Raw genomic sequence first — 19,323 nt, 5'->3', positions numbered from 1 at the left:
TGCTTTCCACCTCTCACCTGGAGCCTTCTACTTGCTCCCCTTAAGGGAACAACTAGGAGATCGGTTTGCATTTGAACACCTTTGCTGGTATTTTGCTAGAGCTCTAAGCCTTGTCCTGGGGCTCCTGTTAACCTTTCATTTCCTGTTAGTGTAGTTGTTTATAAACTTCATTTATAATCAGATCTCTGAGGGTAGGACCCGACACTATTGACAAGTTCTCCACGAAAATTTGGACACAGATGGTCTAAGACACTGGTTCTCATTCTTAACTGCTCACTAGCATCACCTGGGAATTTTTCTAACTCACTGCTCAGGCTGCGCCAGAGCAACTAAACCAGACTCTCTCCAGGTGAGTTTTTAAGTCTCGGGTGATGCCAGTGTACAGCAATGTTGAAGAAGCATTGTCTTAGAATTTTATCCTGTCACTGAGGGAGGTTGTGACTACCATTCATGCAGGATCCAGAGGTCTTTGGTCTTACTGAAGAAACCCATGATGTGAAGGAGTACTTGGTCATGAAGAAACCAGGGAGGCAGGCACTCTGTTGCTTATAAATATAATTTATTACCTGTTTAAAAATTCTTTCTTACATTTTGTACATGTTGGCTGATGGAATAAATGCAGGCAATTTACAAACCAAGGGGGCTGCAGGAAAAGTCAGGAGAGGCAGTAAGGGAGAGGAAAGGGGCACACCCAGAGCTGGTGTCCCTCACCTCTGCCACACAGCAGGGTGACGGATGGAGTGCCCATGGAGCTCTCCTCCACCACCAGGGAATTTTTTAGAAAAGGAATTGCATAGAAGATACAGCAAGGGGGAACTTCACAACAACAAAAGAGATGTTCCATATCTGAGAAGCCAAGGTTGTGTTGTTTTGCTTAAAAAAGAAAAATGACAAAGCACAAAAACCTCAATCTGACATTTCTGCAGTTGAACTGTTCCAAAGAAGACAACAGGAGGACGAGCCAGCCGCTCCAACCCAGAGCGCTGCCAGTTGTTCTCTGACAAACCCTGATTGTCATCTTTAGAAAGAGCAAAGAGGAAGTCACCATGCTACAGCTCAACATTCAACACAGACGACACTGTGACATCCAACACACACACAGTGATGATATTCCCTGCATCTGGGCTCAATGCCTTCTGTCTGGGCGAGGCTTCACTGCCAACAGCAGGTCTAGGTAAGACTGAAGGAAAGAAGGCAAGTCACCTGTTGAACTTGTCCTGATTCTTGCTCTTTTTCTTTTGCAAGGCCTGGAGGACTATACATCTGAGGTCACACCCCTACACTTACAGGTGTCATTAAGGACTTTAGGAATACAAAAGGGCAAAGGCATTTCCCACTGGCTGTAGATTTTTTTATGCTACTTTAAAGCGGGTTTGTTTTAATATCTAGAACATGCTTGAAACGTGATTTTTTGATGTTGCCTTACCATAGTGCTGAGGATCCAAGGTCAAGAGCTGATCAACCGATACGGTGCAGATCAGTAAAAGCTGCACACGGTTCAGATTCCAAAATGCAGAACAGGGAGTGCTCCACCCTTGACAGTGGCATCTGGCTCCACAGCAGGCCTGACAGTGCCTCCTCCAGGAGGCCTCAAGGATGACACAGGATTTGGGCTGATTTGTAAAGGACCTTGAAGTGTTATGACCTGCACTTAATCTTGCTGAAGCACAAATCTGAAGTGGCATTATAAAATGCTGTTGTGTGGTAACAAAATGGCTGTTGGGCAGCTGATTTTATCTCAAGGCAGCTTCTTGTTTTCTACTCAAGTAGTGGGCCATGGCTGCCATGATGTTCTACCGCAATTTCCAGTTTAGATGTCTGAGGATCTCTGGGAAGATCCGTTGAGTATGCCAGCATCTGAGTATACAGAAGACTGGGGAACAGCCTCTTAGAATTGCTTGGTTTTCTGTGCTCATACATTTATGGAGCCCTGTGGGTTTGTTCTGGTAATGCCTCCCCAACCACACTAAAACAGGCCCGAGGCATACAATACACTTAGTTGAATGAATCCATTTATGTTCCACCACAGATCAATACAGGCAGTGAGTGGCCAAGCCCACTGGAAAACCTAGGAGCCATGAACTCTTCTGACAACAGTAGGATTTCTGAAAACATGAGCAGCCACATGGCCAATAAGATGAAAGAACCAGGAAGGAAGTTCATTGTTAGACCTAGTCTGTAGAGAAAAATCCACCCATGACATACAAGAGTATCTCCCCACTTTTCAAAAATAGGTTTTCAGGCCAGAATTCTGGAGACGATTATGACTTCATTTGGCTTACTTATCCTATATGGACACAAGCTTAAATTAACATTGGTTACAATATACTTATTTCCCATATTCCTTATTTCATTAAAAAAATCTTTAGGGATGCAAAGGAAGTCTTTCAAAGTGATCATTAAAGCCAGAGATTATACAAATAGATCTCTTAGGGTAGAGAAACAGTATTTCATTGCACAGAGGAAAAGTTGCAAGGATTTCAGTCAACATCAGCTCAGTACATTTAAAAAATATAAAAATAATACAAAAACAAAGTATAATAGTTGGTCCTATGAGGCACTCGAAAGGTTAAAAAAATTATTAGCTTGAGATAATAATAAAAATATTCCTTATTGGATCTATAAAATCTAATGGTCATTGGCCACGGTCATTTTACAAATAATTGGTTTTGAGCAATGGCATTCTGATTTACAAAGGCTTCTCTGTTCTCAAAGAAGATGGCTGGAGCCTCATGTCACTTCAGTTGTTTCTGTGACACTCCCTTCATTCACTGGCCTTGAACTTGCACTGAGGTCTCCATGTGAAACTGATGCCCTTGTCCAGAACAACTGCTCAAGAAAAGCTGAAACTCACATTCAGCTCGAAGACTGAGACTCAACAAGTAAAACTTTCCACCTTTATTACCCACACTTGCAGGTTCTTACACAGGTTTATGTTTGGCCCTGGGGCCAGGCCTTACCGAAGCAAAGGCCTGTGGATTCTGGCGAGATGCGAGCACTTCACCAGCTCCCCTCTTGCAGTGTGGGTTACAGAGTATGAATGACCCAAGAGCACAGCTCCTGTGTCCCCAACAGAGACACATGGGAAGAAACCTAGGGCAAGAGCCTTGTTTGCTCTTCTCCAGAATAAGTGAAAAGTCTGGAGTCTACCCTCTGAATGATGGTTTATAAAGATACCTTACTTTTAGGAAAATGCCCTTAGAGACCCATTACTGCTTGCCTGGTTTCTGGAGTGTCCCCATGACTTTTCCCTAAAGAATGGCTCTGTTCTTTCATGGTCAAATATGAAAATGGATAATGATGGTGCATTTTCGTGTTGGACACTTCACCCACAGTGCCCTGCCCTCCAAGAGCTTGGACCTCTCATGTGAGGAGGGGTTCCCGTGTCACAGGGGAGCGTCCACTTTGGAAGATGTCTGTAAAGGGCTGTAGCTGTGTGTTCTTTGGTGTCACACATACTCGCATCACCGTCTGCCCAGTTATCAATTCTGAATCCAACTTTATTCCTTCCAGACCACTTTAAGGAAATCTGAACTAGGGTAGTGAGAAGAAAACGAAAACAGGATGAAACCTCTGCCATTAGATTCCCAAATTCAGATGAAAAACTTCTTGATCAACAGTCACAATTTCTCTTCCTTTAGACATAGTGTTCTCATTTGCATATATAAGACATTTCTTTCTAAGCAGATACTCTTACATTTTCAAAGATAAATATTAGGAAAGGAGATTTAAAATATACAAAGCCCAAATGAAAACCATAAATGTTAAAAATGACAACTTCCAAAGACTTTTATACAGATTTTATGTATTTCTGTTACAAGAAATCAACTTAAGATATGTTGTGTGTGAATGACTTGATGATGTACTAGACTCAGAATGACATGTAATTTTGAGAAGGGTGATTTAAGTGAAACTGTGAGAATAAGAAAATTACACAATTTGAAGTGATAATTTCCCCACATCTATTTGTTGTAAAGTTCCTGTTGAGTTCTACAGGTACTCATCCCCTTGGTCAAACTTGTGTTTTATTAGATTCAGGGCAGATTGCATCACACACCACTAGATGGCACCATGCACAAATGATAGTTCCCCTCCTCCATACAAATGAAGGAAGCCGGCCTTCCTCATGCTGTGTGTAAGCAGGACATGGCACATTGGATGGCTGATGAAGTAGCTCCCTATGAAATGAACTGTTATGTTCAGATCTTCTAAGTTAGAAAGCAATCGAACAGCTATTACTTTACTCCAAAAGAGAAGGAGAGCAGAATTCTTAGTGAAAATTGACATGGTGTGTTGTATGGAAGGAAGTTGTTTTTCCTCTGATAGGAAACTTGAGCTCTGTGATAAATGAGTTACTCCTGTAACTCACCAGGAGTCAATCATTCTTCCTTCTTCTAGTGGTGGGAGGTTGGACCAAAAAACAAGCCTCTGAAGTGAACCCCCAGGGCCCTCAATGGCTTTAATAATACCATTCCTGCTTGCTTAGTGTTTGTTGGTGATTTTTTTAATCAAAACTTTTAGCAAAAGTTTTGGAATTGATTTCATTTGATTAATTACATATTTGCTCCCCTCTACTTTTTATGAGGCACAAAAGTTCCTTTGAGTATCCAGTTCAGATTTCTTGATTCCTATAGATGATTCTGCAACACCAGTACTAAAAAACAATCGATGAGTTTATTTTAAGATGCAGCTATGGACAATGACTCCTCCTGTTTTAAAAAATATCTAAAGTTTTTAATTTAGTAAAATCTCATTGGTATAGACATTATCCACCGAATCTGTGTATTAGTGAAATCTCCTTTTTCATGTTCAATGGAACAAATATTTTTATATATGGAAATGCGAATGTACAGGTTTTGCCAGAGAGAGATTATAGAATATGTATCTAAAACAGAAGATAAATAAATAGCATAAAAGAGGCTCCATAACAAGGTACAAACTGTTCCTCAATGATGGGGTTGGAGAAGTCTGAGAATATCAAGAAATAACCAAAATGGGAGAAGAAATACATGTGGAAAGATGGGATAAAATGTATAAAATGATTTCTAATTCAAATCCAGCCAGTGTCCTGGACACCTCCAGCCTCAAGGTAAACCACAATCATGTTTAGAAGGTTCTTATTTAAGTACACTCAGTGGGTTTGGCTTCTGGCTGTTGACTCTGTTCCCCACCAGCTGAATGAATTGATTCTCTGTGTTAAATAAAAAGCTCGTGATGGTCCCAAGGAAACTTCCTTATTGACACAAAGTAGTTCGTTGACTAACATTTTATGGGGGGGGGGGCGGGGGGAAAGGCTAATTAAATAGCCTTTGTAAATGTTGCTGAATATCATTAAAGCAAATATCGAGAGGGAATAAAACACATCAAGCTCCTACTACAAGATGAATCTGTAGGAATGATTTGCTCTTAAGAGAACAAGACAATAATAAAGCAGAATTTACCACTAGTCAGAAAGGCAAGAAACCTGGGGGGTTCCATGAGAAGACAAGAAAGTGATACTACAGGGATGTCGTCTCTCAGCGAGCAGGAAACAGCATAATGCAACGATAAAAAACAGGACTTTAAAGCTGAACCAATACATTGCAGGTTAGAATAATTCTCTGCCATGTCAAAATTATTTGAAAGGCATGATGTAGCCCAGGGAAAAGGCTAGCTGACTAAATGATCCCAGTCAGAGTCCATTGTCATCTTTAGACGGATGAATGAGACTGGAGGCAGAACAATGGAAGTCCAGCATTGTAGAATCTTGAGATGATCTAATCCCACCCCTTATGTTACAGGTAAGGAAAGTGAAGTCCAATGAGTTTTAATGTCTTCCCCAAGGCCGTACAGCTAAACAGAACTGGTTTCCTGATTTCCAGTTCAGAAGCTGTTTCCCCAACCACACTGCCCCTAAGGTAGACAGAGTGCTCAGAGTGCTAGGGGGCCAGTCAGTGTGGTGCTACACAACCACACTACTAAGTGAAATTCAGGGGGAACACTTCTCACAATAAGACACCAAGGAGAAAGACCCTGTCTGAGCAAGCCGAAAGAACTGATTGATAAGTCAGTGAGCGTTGACTACCTTTCCAGGGTAGGATGGTGAAGGTGGTCAAAGGTCAAGGAAGCAATGCCTGTTGGACTAAACTGGTCACCACACCCACCTCTTATGTGAGGAAGTGAGGCAGGTCTAGTCAATACCAAATACTAACAGTACTACTAACAAAACAGAAGTTAAAAGAAAACTTTTACTAAAATACTTGTAGATACTCATCAATAATAATGTTACCTTTTTTTAAAAAAAATCTCTAAATTTCATATTACAAACATGCGGAGAAGAAATATTTTGAGTGTTTGAACATGAATCACTATCTTCCCCGCAGTGCTACAGCTTTACTCCTAAAGGGCACCAGGAAGGCACCCCCAAGGCATAAGGAATCTTAGTCATTTCTCCTTTACCTTTAGATTCTCCCCTTCCCTGATACAAACAGTAACACTGGTTCTACAAGTTCTAGAAACAGAACACTGATTGGGAGGATTATCCGAGACACTGGATGTACGAGATTTGTAGCAAAAATCTGACTTCTTTGTAAATTACTAATCTGAAATAGACACAACAAACCGTCCACAGCTTCAACTTCAAATGATCTGAACAAAAATAGAATGTGCCATGGACAGTGTCTGCATCCCTGTCCAATTTGATGTAAACAACATTTGTAGAAATTGGATTTGTTAAGAAAGTTTATCCATATATCTGGATAGCAATAAAAAGCGTTTCCTAGGAAACTGTAAGATCCTGTACCATACAGCATACAGCCCAACTAAGAGGAAAGTTAGATTGATTTCTAAATTCAAGGTACAAATTTACACAATTTTTCTTAACTCCTGTGATACTGTCCAAGTAAAGTGGGCATGTACATTGGTAGTTGTATCTGTTCTCCTTCTCTCTCCTGCTGCCATCTTGCCTATGAAGCTCATTGGTCTAGTTTGGATTTCCTCCTCAGCTGTGTTATCCCTGGACGGCCACAGACTCCCTGTGCATTTTCTTCCTTCATTTTCATTTCCAGTGTGGTCAATACTGCCCTTCTGCTGCTAAAGACACTACTGTTTCATGTCTTCCCATTTCTTCCAAAACAGCTGCCAGCGTGCTCAGGTTTCCATCTGGGAAGTTCTGTGCCTCCCAGAGATCCAGGATTACACCAGTGGGGCTTGATTTGGTGGCAAAGTAATTCAAGTACCTGTAATTGGGAATGGGAAAATGTGCTGAAAGGCAAGATTTATAGATCTATTTTCCCTTCTGTTTTCACAGGGCTAAACTTTTCTGTCTCTCCATCTGTCTTGAAGTATCTCGGTCCCACTGCGGTTTCCAGTGAGCCATCCTAAATGACTAGCCCATACTTAATTAGATCAGCCCCAAACAGGAGACATGATGTTTAACTTTGTTAACCTCAACTCTGAGTAAGATAATTTAAGAGACAAAATGTCTAGGGGTCAGATCCTAAACAGGAAATCAAGAGACTTATGTTTTCTTTCCAGCCCAGGATCTTTGACAGGTCATGCCACATCCTTTGCCTGGTGCTGATGGCAACATTCTACAAAGAGGAGGCTCCCGGGGTCTCTTTATAACTTAATATCAGTACTATGTTAGCATGTTAATTATTCACCAAGCATTAGGTCCTGCTCCACTGGAGACGAGGAACAATAATTTAGTGAATGAATATAATATTTAGGAGCATTTAGCTCATCAACTTGGCAAAGTAGGTCACAAAACTTGATGCTTACAAATGTCAAACAAACCAAGCATATCTTTTTGAATTCTGTTTGTAAGTCGGTGCTGCAAGATGTAAAGAAGAAGTTTAATACAGGTTTGTAGAATGAAAATGTAAATTGATGTATAGATGGGGGGAGAAAATTAATGCTGCCCTATGTCTAACAGTCATCAGTCCCTGGAGACCTGTGTCTAACAGAAAGAAACTGGTCTTGGAGCCTGGCCACACCCACCTGTCCAGATTTAGCTTATGGGCCAGCATCCTCCAGTCATGGCCCCTTGTCTGTGGGGCATCCAGGCTGCTGCAGAGCTTCTGTCGGATGGGGAGAGGGATGCTGAAAGCACTCGGTCCTGTGACAGTGGTGATGGTGCTGGCAGGATCCAGCAAGGGCAGATCTATGCCCGTAGGTTCCTGTAGGAACAGCACAGCATTATTTTTGGACAAAAGCCATCACTATTGAACTCACCAGCATAATGCTTTTGTTTGAGTGATAAGAAGAGAATGGGTATTGTCATTCTCCTCAGTAAGAATGACTACTTGTAGGCCTGAAAGTTGGGCCTCACTCTAGGTAACTTGACCCAGAGGTGGACAGAAGTACATTTTGAGCTAGTTTTCATAGCCTGCAGTCTAGATCTATGGTAAGAATTGGGTAGATGGAAAGCTCTGGCGTGATTCAATCATGATTTTTCTTGGGATTCTCTAAGAGGAGAGAAGAGAGGGAATATCAGTACTGCTAAAGGTTGAGACTTCAAGAAGGGAAAATGCTCAAAAGGGAAGTTCTTTGAGAATGAGCATATCTGAGCTTAGAAAGCTTCTGAAAACAGCTGACCCTGCAGGGAACGCCTTAGACGAGTGCCCTAGTTAACCCTCCCTCTAACCCTGCAGAAGGTACCTTGCTTCTTTCTTCTTTTGCTGGGTGAAATGGAACAAGTCTAAATGATACCAAATTAAGACAAACTTTTTTTTTATAGAAAATGATTAACACAATATATTGCCTTAGGGCAAAATGCTAATGGCATCCTCCAATTGCTGAACATCCTTAAAAAAATAAAATCTAATTTTAGCAGAGAAAACTATAAATTGGCTCTTAAAATAGTTTCAGTTCATAAAATAGCACAAATGCAAAAATCTGAATTTCATCTGCAAGTGAAACTCTAATCATTTTCTGATCACTTCTGTTGGTTGGAAAAGCAAAAACAAATGTTGACTGGGAACTATTAAAGCAATAAAATAAAACCTATGTTAAATGTCATCTCTCTCTGTCTCTGTCTCTGTCTCTCTCTCTCTCTCTCTCTATCTCTCTCTTTTGAAGGCAGCTTACTTTTTGGTATGCATGATTAGTTCCTGAAGGATAAACCAACCACGTAGAGTTTTCAACCATCATGAAGTTTCTTATGTCCTGCAGAGTGCTCAGTCATCTTGCCAAAGTTTCCCAGAGCCCCCAAGCCTGCTCTACACTGCTTCAGTGGTCTCTACAGATGTGCGAATGCTGGCACTGTTGCAGGTCGGCGGGGTCTCAGCTGTCTTTGTCCCAGTGTGACTGGCAGTGAGTTCTGTATTCTGGGATCTGACTTCTAGTCAGATTGGCTGCTGACTTCTAGTCTTGTGAATTCCCACCACACAAGGACCATCCAGGAACTTGGAGGGCATTGTTGGAGCAAAAGTAATTTAAAAAAAATTTTTTGCCATAATGTGCACAGTGGTGTTGGCTGCAATCACAGTGTTTGGCCTCAAAATCCAAAGCTTGGCAAACAGATTCCCTTGGCTCCTTTGTGTTAGCTCCAGCACATACCAGGATTTACAAGACTGTGGTCTGAAAACACAGAAGCATCCAATGGGAGTTGGAGTCCCTGAATGAATATCACAACCTGCTTCTCTTCTCCCCTCAGGCACAGAGCTTTTTCCAAAGAACAGGAGGAGAGAGAGCGTTCCTGACCTCTAGGGTATAGAGTTGAAAGAAAGGGAACTAGAAGAGTGATCCCAGTATGCATGGATTTGTTTGTGATGGCTGAACTCATGTCCCAGGGCTTATATTGAACATAGAAGGATGTATGGATGGATGGATTGGGAGTGGAAACAAAGAGAAATCCCATGCTATTCCTACGATATTGTGCTATCACCTGCATAGAGTCCTGCTTCCTTCTTTTCTGGACAATAACAACAGGGCCTAAAGGGAAATCTACCATACTCGCTAATACACCACCACCTGATTGTCCCCTGGGTGGCAGTAGAGATTAGACTGCAAAGAGAGGAGTCAGATTTTTGAAGCTCTGGCTTGTGTCCCTAGAGAGTCTCCTTATTACTGTCAGACACAGAAACTTCCTACTGTTTACTATGAGCCATCATGCACATCTGCCTTCAGTGCCCCATTGACAGGCACCACTATTTCTCTCTCTTTTCTCTTCTTCTCTCATTAAGAAGTGTTAAATACTCCTCCTTCTGCATACATTCCAACTCTTACAATTTTTTATTAGTAAATATTAATTGCACATATTAACAGGGTTCAGTGTGATCTTTCTATACATGAACATGAGAGGTCTTCCCATCTTCTAGTATCTTCTTTAATTTCCTTCTTTAATGTTTCATCATTTCCACCTGGTTAGGTTTATTCCTGGGCATTTTATTTTGAGGTCTTTGTGAACAGGATTGTTTTCCTGATGTCTTTTCCAGTGAGTTCATTATTGGTGTGTAGAAAAGTCACTGGATTTTGTATGTTGATTTTGTATCATACTACTTTGCTAAATTATCAGTTCTAAGAGTTGTGTGGTAGAGTCCTTAGAGCCTTCTAAGTTTCGATTCATATCATCTGCAAATAGGGATAATTGACTTCTTCCTTTTCTATGTATATCACTTCTATTTCTTTTTCTTGTCAATTGCTCTGGTTAACATTTGTAGTACTACATTGAATAAAAGTGATGAAAGTGGACACCCTTGTCTCCTTCCTGATTTTAGAGAAAACACTTTCAGTGTTTTCCCATTTAGTGTGATGTTGGTTATAGGATTGTCATGTATAACTTTTATCATGTTGAGGTACAGTCTTCAATATCTAGTTACTTAAGAAATTTATCACAAAGGGATACTGAATTTTATAAAAGGCTCTTCTTACCTCTATTGAGATGATCTTGTGATTTTTGTTTTTGATTCTATTTATGTGCTGTTTCACATGTATGATTTTTTTTTTTTTGTAGGTTGACCCAGTCTTGCATACATAGAATGAAACCAACTTGATTGTGGTGTATGATATTTTTAATGTGTCATCAAATTTGATTTGCAAGTGTTTTATTGAAGAGTTTTGCATCTTTGTTCATCAAGGATATTGGTCTGAACTTTCTTTGTGTTGTTATTGTTGTGTCCTTATTAGGTTTTTGTGACCAAGTAATACTGGCTTCATAGAATAAGTTTGAAAAAGTTATATCCCTTTCTATTTTATAGAATAGTTTGAGGAACATTGGTGTTGGTTCTTCTTTAAGAGTCTCGTAAAAGTCAGCAGTGAACCTGTCCAATCCTGGACTTTGCTTTTTTACAAAACTCTTTATTAAATGATTTAATCTCATTACTTATTATTGACCTGTTTAGGTTTTAATATTCCCTTGATTTGATTTTGGTAGGTTACATGTGTCTAGAAATTTGTTCATATTTTCCAAATTTTCCATTTTGTTGGAATGTAATCTTTCAAAAGAGTCTCTCATGATCATCTGGATTTCAGTGATAGCTGTTGTAATATTCCCTTTTTGTTTCAAATTTTATTTATTTGGATATTCTTTCTTTCTTTTCATTAGTTTGGCTAAGGATTTGTCAGTCTTAACTTTTCAAAGAGCGAAATCTTTGTTTCATTGATTTTTTTTTTTTTTTTGTAGAGCTCTTTTAGTCTCTATTTCATTCAGTTCAGCTCTGATCTTTATTTTTCTTTCCTCTATTGATTTTGGTTGCTTTGTTCTTGTTTTCTTAGGACATTGAGATAAATCATTATGTTATCTGAGGTCTGTCTTTTTATAATGTAAATACTTATATCTATAAACTTCCCTCTTAGTACTATTCTCAATGTACCCCACATATTCTGATATGTTTTGTTTCCATTTCATTCTTCTAGGAATTTAAAAATTCTCCTCCTGATTTCTTCAATGACCTGTTGGTTCAAAAGTGTATTGAATGTTTTCCATGCATTTGTGTAGTTTCTCTTGCTATTGATGTCTAGTTCAATTCCATTACAGTCTGATGAAGTGCAAGAAATTACTTCGATGTTCATGAGTTGAGATTTGTTTTTATGGCCTAAAATGTGGTATATTTGGAAAAAGTTCCATGAGCTGATGAAAAGAATGTATATTCTATAAATACTGGATAGAATATTATGTAGATGTCTATTAAGTCTACTAAAATCTGTAATATAATTAAACTTTGTGTTTCTCTGCTGTTTTGGGGTTGCTCTGTACTTTTATGTCCAATTGTGTTTGCAACATTTGGGTCATACATACTATATCTTCTTGATGAAGTGTTCCCTTTTTCAGTATGCACAGATCTTCTTTGTCTCCTTTGACTACCTTCAGATTGAAGTCTATTTTGTGCGATATGAGTGTAGCTAACCCTGCTTGCTTTCAGATTCCATTTGCTTGAAACATAGTTTTCTATCCTTTCACTTTTAGTCCATTTATGTCTTTGTCAGTGAGATGAGTTTCTTGCAGGTAATAGATTGTGGGTCTTGATTTTGAATCCAATCAGTCAGACTGTATCTTTCAATTGGAAAAATGAAACCATCTATATGTATTAGTTATTTTCTTGTTTTTCTTCTGGTTGTTTAGAATAATCTATATTCATGTCTTTCTCCTTTATACATCTTAATGGTTGGTAGTTTGTGGAATTAATAATGTTTGATTTGTTCCTAATTATCATTTGTTAATTACTCTTCTAGTGATATTTATTCTTTCCCATACTCTACTCCTGTGATTGTGTTCATCTTGCTTTCTCTTCTTAAGAATCTCTGTAAGGCTTGTTTAGTTGTCATGAGTTCCTTCAGTTTATGCTTATCTTGGAAGGCCTTTATTTATTCTTAGAATATGAAGGATAATGTAGTTTGGCAGTTTGTTTCTTTCAGGACTTGAAATTTATCATTCCATGCCTTCCTGATATTTAGAGTTTCTCCTAAGAAGTCTTATGGTGTTCTTATGGGTTGAGTTTATAAGTGACTTTTTCACTTCCTCTCTTACAGATTCAGTATCCTTTCTTTGTTCTGTACTTTTGGTAGTTTAGCTGTATTATGACATGAAGAGTTCTTTTCTGATTGTGTTGGGATTCTAATGTATCCTATACCTTGATGTCCATATCATTCCCCAGATGTGATGATTTTTCTGCTATTATTTCACCAAATAGGTTTTCTATGCCTTTAGCCTACATCTCTCTCTTTGTCTACACCTATGATTTGCAGGGTTTGTCTTATAATCATGTCCCATAAGTACTGTGTGTTTGTTTATTTTTATATTTTTCTTCATTACCATTTGAATGTGACAATATGTCAACTTTATCTTCAAACTTGGATATTCTTTCTTAAAGCTTGAGCTACTCACGATAAGGGATAAGGCTTTCAACATAATTTTGTATTTGACTTTTCTAAGATTTGTTTGGTCTCTTTTCAGAATCCATATTTCTTTTTGAGCTTTTCATTTCTAAGATTTGTTTGGTCTCTTTTCAGAGTCCATATTTCTTTTTTGGATGTGGGTACCAGGGATTGAACTCAGAGGCAATCCCCAAAATAAAATATTTTGTATTTTATTTAGAGACAGGGTCTCAATGAGTTGCTTAGCACCTTGCTTTTGCTGAGGCTGGATTTGAACTCAAAATCCTCCTGCCTCAACCTCCCGAGCCACTAGGATTACAGGTGTACCACCACACCTGGCTAGAATCCATATTTCTTTATGAAATTGTTCTTTCATATCCTGCATTCTCTTCCTTAATTTTTTGAGCTCTTTATTCTTAGCCCCCTTGAATTCACTGATCATTTTTATGTCAGACTTTTTAATTACTTGGTATTTCATTCACCTCAATATCTTGAAAATATGGAATGCTTCATGAATAATGTGGTGTCATAACTACACAGAGGCCATGCCAATCTTCTCTGTATTGTTCCAGTTTAGTATATATGTTACCAAAGAAAGAATCAGTTTTTCTGTTTTAATTAAGATTTCTTTGACTATTTGGGGGTCTTTGTGTTTCCATATGAATTTTAAGATATTCTTCCAAGTTCTGTGAAGAAGGTAATTGGTATTTCGAAGAGGATTGCATTGAATTGGTAGATCACTTTGGGTGCTATAGGATGTGTTTTGGAAGGGTGCCTTCCTGTTAATTATGTGGAATGATTTGAGAAGAAATGGCATTAGTCCTTCCTTAGAAGTTTAGTCCCAATTCTTTGTTAAGCCATGAGAGATATTTGCATGACCTGTCTCATTGGCTCTTATTAGACCTCAGAGTTTCCACGTGCATGCAAGGTGAAGAGCCTAGGTTCAACACAGAGTAAGAGCTTTCACAATTTCACAGTCTTTCACAATCTTTTCAGGTTGCCTCATCCTTGTTGTGACTTAACATGACTCATACTCTCCTCGGACTGGACCACTCACTCTTCCTAGCACCCATTTCTGTGGGTGCCCTCTGACAGTTCTGCCCTTTTACTTCTCTCTGGCACACACCTCAAGGCATGGTTCAAAAGGCATCCTCCTCTTTGGAGGCTTCCTAGAGCCCTTTCACAGCTCTTCTTCATTCCTCCCATTTTGCCCTGTGCATTTTGGTTGAACTTATGTGTGACTTCTTTGATTTCTCAAATTTTGTGGAGGTGAAAGTATTTTTGTCATCCTTAGGACCCCTTTGATACCTAGCACTGTTGTCCTGAACATGGAAACTACTCAATATTTGTTGAAATGAGAGAAAATATTTTTTCCTCTATAGGACATAGAATTTCACTCATGGAGTAGTGTGTTAAACTTTCTTCCAAATAAATGTGACTAGTGGGTTGATTCTTTTCATTTTTAGATCCTGAAGTTAAAGGCCAGTTAAAAATATGCCTGATCTCAGGAAAGTCTGCTTAAATATTCATGTTGCCCCCCTTTTTTTAGTGAGTAAAAATCTATCACCATTTATGTGGGTGTTAACGTCCTGAGCTCGCTAATCCTGCTACTCTGCCTATTTCTTTCTGTGTAGACAAACAAGCTCTATAGGGCATAATTTCTTATCTCTCTTACCAGATGGCTGACAATAGCCTTGGAGATTAAAAAAAAAATATGTACATTTACATTCAAATTTCATCCAGCAATTTCCTTTACTGTTAGTTTTTCCTTTACTTCCAGGTAAAAGTAGAGATCACTCTCACAGAATGCTTATTACAATAATTGTTTATGTATTGGTACCATCTGTCTTTGATGTTATGATTCTCTTAAACATATGATTTTCCAACATTAACCAAACAGCTGCTGTGGGTGATGGTACATATTTCAGGGCCCCACACATTCCAAGCATATGCTGTACCACTGAACTCCATCCCCAGCCAGACTTTGAATTCCTAGACCCAGGTGACCCTCCTGCTTCAACCTCCTAGGTAGTTAGGACTGTAGTTGCGTGCAGTATGCCTGGCTTCTCTTTCTTAAATAACTTAGAAAAACTAAATTTTCCTGATTTTGAGGAGGTTATAGAAAAGAGATTTAAATAGAATGGCTGTGGCAGAGCAATATTACATTGAACATTTTTAATATTCTTGAATATATGAAAGTGCTCTGGATCAGCTATTCATAAAGGTTGTAAGATCTAACAAATTTATCTGGAAAGCTGTTATTAGATGATTAACATCTCAAAATGATACCTTTTCCATGGTCCAGAGCCATGAGCTAAGTAACCTTGAGATAAACAAACTTGGAAACATATGCCATCTTCTTTTCTCTGAGAGCTAATTTGCATTTGCTTATGTTTACTTTGTACTATGTAGAAACTGGGTCTCATAGAAAAGGGAATCTGAAGCTAAAGTGATGAAGGAGTCCACAGATTTGGGTGGCAGAATTTACCCTGAGAACCCAGTCCCCTAACAACAGTAAGGATGGTGAACATACCTTAAACATGGGCCCTGGGTCAACTTTTGTCCACAGCATTTATTAACACCCACTCACCTAATTTTCACAACACGCCCAACATATATTACTATACCCATTTAAGCATTAGGAAACTGAGGCCAGAAGTGGTAATGCCCATATTCCTATAAAGCTGGTCCACCTGGGAATTCACTACAATGGGTCTTTGTCTATAGCTAAAACTGAGTAAAGGCCCAGAAAAAAAAAAAATAAAGAAACTGTTAAGTTTCTTTCTTCTGTATACCATTTATTGCCTTGATGGTGTTCTGGCTATTATTCATCACACATCTGTCCTAAAATTAAAAAAAACAATTATGACCATTTACATTTTGACATTCATTCATGCCAAATCTTTCAGACTTCCAGACATTTTCATTCTTAACTTCATCTCTATATAATTAGAGTCAGGAATCTCGTACAGGAACCAGAAATGTTCATGCCGGTATGTCACCCACAGGCTGGTAGCTGTAGTGTGCAACAGGTCATTCACCGCCAGTGAGGCTGGGGGCTGGGGGGCTGGGCAACATATTCCTGACAAGTCAACTCATCTTGGAAGACAGGACATTGGAATTGGAACCCCAGTCCACCTGCTACCTTGCCCCGTTACCTTAATGCAATTGGAGCCTTTTCTCTATTTGTTTATGGTTTGTCAGTCACACTGGACCCCTTCTCACAGTTTTTTGATGAGGACCCCTGGTTCTGGACTCCGCAGAGTCCATTGTTCAGCAGCATGGGGGCCTCAGGCTCCAACCTCAGTACCAGATCTCACACCCCGCCTCTGTATGTCCTAACCAGCATTCAAATGCTAACCAATGGTGGAACTCGGTGACCCAGAAGTAAAGTCAGCAGAGTGCCTCTTAATCCCAAAGTCATCTCCACTCTGGTCCCTTCTTTCCTCCTCAGTTACATGTGCTTGTCCGTCTCACATGGGTAAATGCCTCAGACCAGACTGCAGGGCTGGCCTCTGAGCTAACTGACACCAACTTTTTGGTTGCAAAAGAAATAATCTTTCCTCTATGTTGGCACAAGAAAGAAAGTCCTTAATTGTGATCACACTATGCAAAACTGTCCTTTCTCTGAGAGGAGATGGCGGCCCTAGCAGGGGAGAGTGCTGAGCCAGCTCTCTTTCATTTGTGGCTGCATCTGATCCACCTTTTCAGCCCACAGCAAACGTTCATGCTGAACAGAAGCAAGCATCAAAGGACCAGGACCTCCTCGCCCCCCTCCAAAATTCCTCAGTCTTTGTTGTCACTGGAGCTGGGTGGTTATTGAAACTTTGCAGACCTGCTGGGCCTGGAAAGTGAAAACACCCTCTGGAGCCAGCAGGGGTGGTGCAGTGTGCCTGGGAGATAGGGTTGTGCATCCAAAGGCTCAGTCGGTTGCCATGGCACCCTGACACCGAGATCATTCCTTATGAATGTCACTGGGGTCTGTGACTAAGTTGTTTATGAGTCAAAAGTCTTATAGAACTACAGGAGGAAATGATGACCACACCGGGGCGGGCTGGCTGTGGGAAAGAAGGATGGAGTGTGCGGGAGCCCCACGTGCTCCCCCGCCTCTGGTTTGCTAAGGAAGATGGTCTTTAAATAGGACCTGTGGAGCAAGGCGAGCTGAACAGGCTGACATTTCATTCGTCACTATGCATGAGACAGTGAGAGAGAAGTAGTATTTTAAATCACATACTGGCCTGCTGAAGATTTGAAATACAACAGTCCCGTGCTTTGTGGCTCAGCGAGCAGCATGGACTCATCTCTGAGAGGCCCCTGAGAGGCTGCCTCCTGACCGCTTCCCTTATTCTTTTTCCTTTGTTCCTCCAGCATGAAGGGTTACCAGTTTTCAAACTATCGCCTTTGGATCCAAGGGAACAGATAAGGTCACGGGCACCTCCTCTTTCCTTACAGAGAAGTTTTAAATAGCAGTGATCATTGTTATAGCTATAATATGGTTGTATAAAGATGCCCAACTGAAGTGTGTGAAAATCAGAGCAAAGAAAGGCAAAAGTGATGGCCACGGGGGGAGATATGTAGATGGGACTCCTATTTCTGAAACATTCTCCTCCCCTGGGGAAAAGGACATCTCTTTTGATACTTGGAGAATGAGGTTATGAGAGATTTCTCTTTATGACTTTAGGAAACAAGGAAAAAATGGGAGCGAGAGGCCCACTCTCTTCCTTCCACTTAATGGGACATAAAAGCAAAGGTGTGGTGTTTGGTGGGGAGTGGTCCCTGAAAAAGAGGCAGAAAGGGAGGAGGGACAGATGGAGGACACGGGACACTTGAGGAAGAGTTACATGTGCACACTCCTTGCACTTGAAATTCAGATCTGATTTTAAAAGTTAGAACAAGATTCTTAAATCATGTCACAAGAATAGGACTTATTTTTGAAAAAGAATTCCCTGTTATATCCTTTTTATGGATCTAGCTCCCCACATGCATTGAAAATGTTATCTTTTCAACAAGTAGAAAGCTTCTGAGGACTACAAAAGGGAAGGATCACCGCTCCCGGGCAGGCTGTGGAAAGGTGGATGGAGTGTGTTGGGCCGCTCCCCATCCCTGTCCCCTGGTGTGCTGAGGAAGACTGTCTTCAAACAGGACACAGGGAGCAAGGCCAGCTGGACAGGCCGACACTGAGACACATTTCTGCCCACCCCACCCCACGGGTCCTTTTCTCCCCCAATTATGAATTCGACAGGAGCTTCTTACCTCTGATACCGTGCAGTTTAGCTGGAAGATCTGCCCTTCTCCTTCCACCTGTCGTACACAGAGTTTGCAGACCAGCTCCACCGTGTTCAGGCTAAATCTTTCCAGAGTGAAGGTGCAGTGGAGGTTTCTTTGAGACCCACTCCAGATATGGTAAAAAGGAATTTCCTAAAGGATAGGAAAGTGTTAACCACAGATGAGGAACTAGAGTACCTATCAGACACTCTGCAGGCAGGTGCTCTTCTTAGTATTACACAGAGACCCTCACTTAATCCTTGTAATAGCCCTATCTGTGGCTACATCCTGTCCCCCTTTCACATGAAGAAAACCGAGGCCCAGAGAGGTCAAATAACTCACTCATGGTCACACAGAGAGTAAGTGGTAGAGTTGAGATTTGAACTCAGGGATTCAGCCTTCAGAATTCACATACCTAACTAGTCTGCCACAAGTCCTCTCATTTACAAAAATATAAAGCCATTGTAAATGATATTTTTTAACTTTAAAACATTCCCAAAATAAAACCTACACACACCATCATGTTCATTAAAAGGAATCCCTGCCGTGACATTCTGGAGAAATGCAAAGACAGCCCAAAGGAGAACGTGCTGACTCTGTTCTCTTTCATGCCTCTGTCCTCCCTCTGCACAGGACAGGGGGAAGCCAAACTCCCTACAGTTCAAAACTGTAGACTTATTTAACTGTCCCAAAAAAGTAGCTGGCCTAAAAAGCACCAAATGTCTAACAAGTATTAATTTTCAAAAAGTTAGAGTGCCCTAA

The 19,323-nt window shown here is 40.2% G+C and overlaps 1 protein-coding gene across 1 annotated transcript; it reads right to left on the bottom strand.

Annotated features, from left to right (window-relative positions):
* Nucleotides 1-544: 544 nt before the first annotated feature.
* LOC306669802 (netrin receptor UNC5C-like) lies at nucleotides 545-19,084 on the bottom strand (the record flags this gene model as incomplete). Its single annotated transcript, XM_079153959.1, has 4 exons — nucleotides 545-7,217; nucleotides 7,981-8,159; nucleotides 18,550-18,714; nucleotides 19,079-19,084. The coding sequence occupies 4 exons, from the start codon at nucleotides 19,082-19,084 to the stop codon at nucleotides 7,052-7,054; spliced, it is 516 nt and encodes a 171-aa protein (XP_079010085.1). The 3' UTR covers nucleotides 545-7,051.
* Between the last annotated feature and the right edge of the window lie 239 nt (nucleotides 19,085-19,323).

This window comes from Sciurus vulgaris (assembly GCF_902686455.1).
Source record: "Sciurus vulgaris genome assembly, chromosome: 9".
In the NCBI taxonomy this organism is placed as follows: Eukaryota; Metazoa; Chordata; class Mammalia; order Rodentia; family Sciuridae; genus Sciurus; species Sciurus vulgaris.
This window is presented reverse-complemented; position numbering and strand designations above follow the sequence as displayed.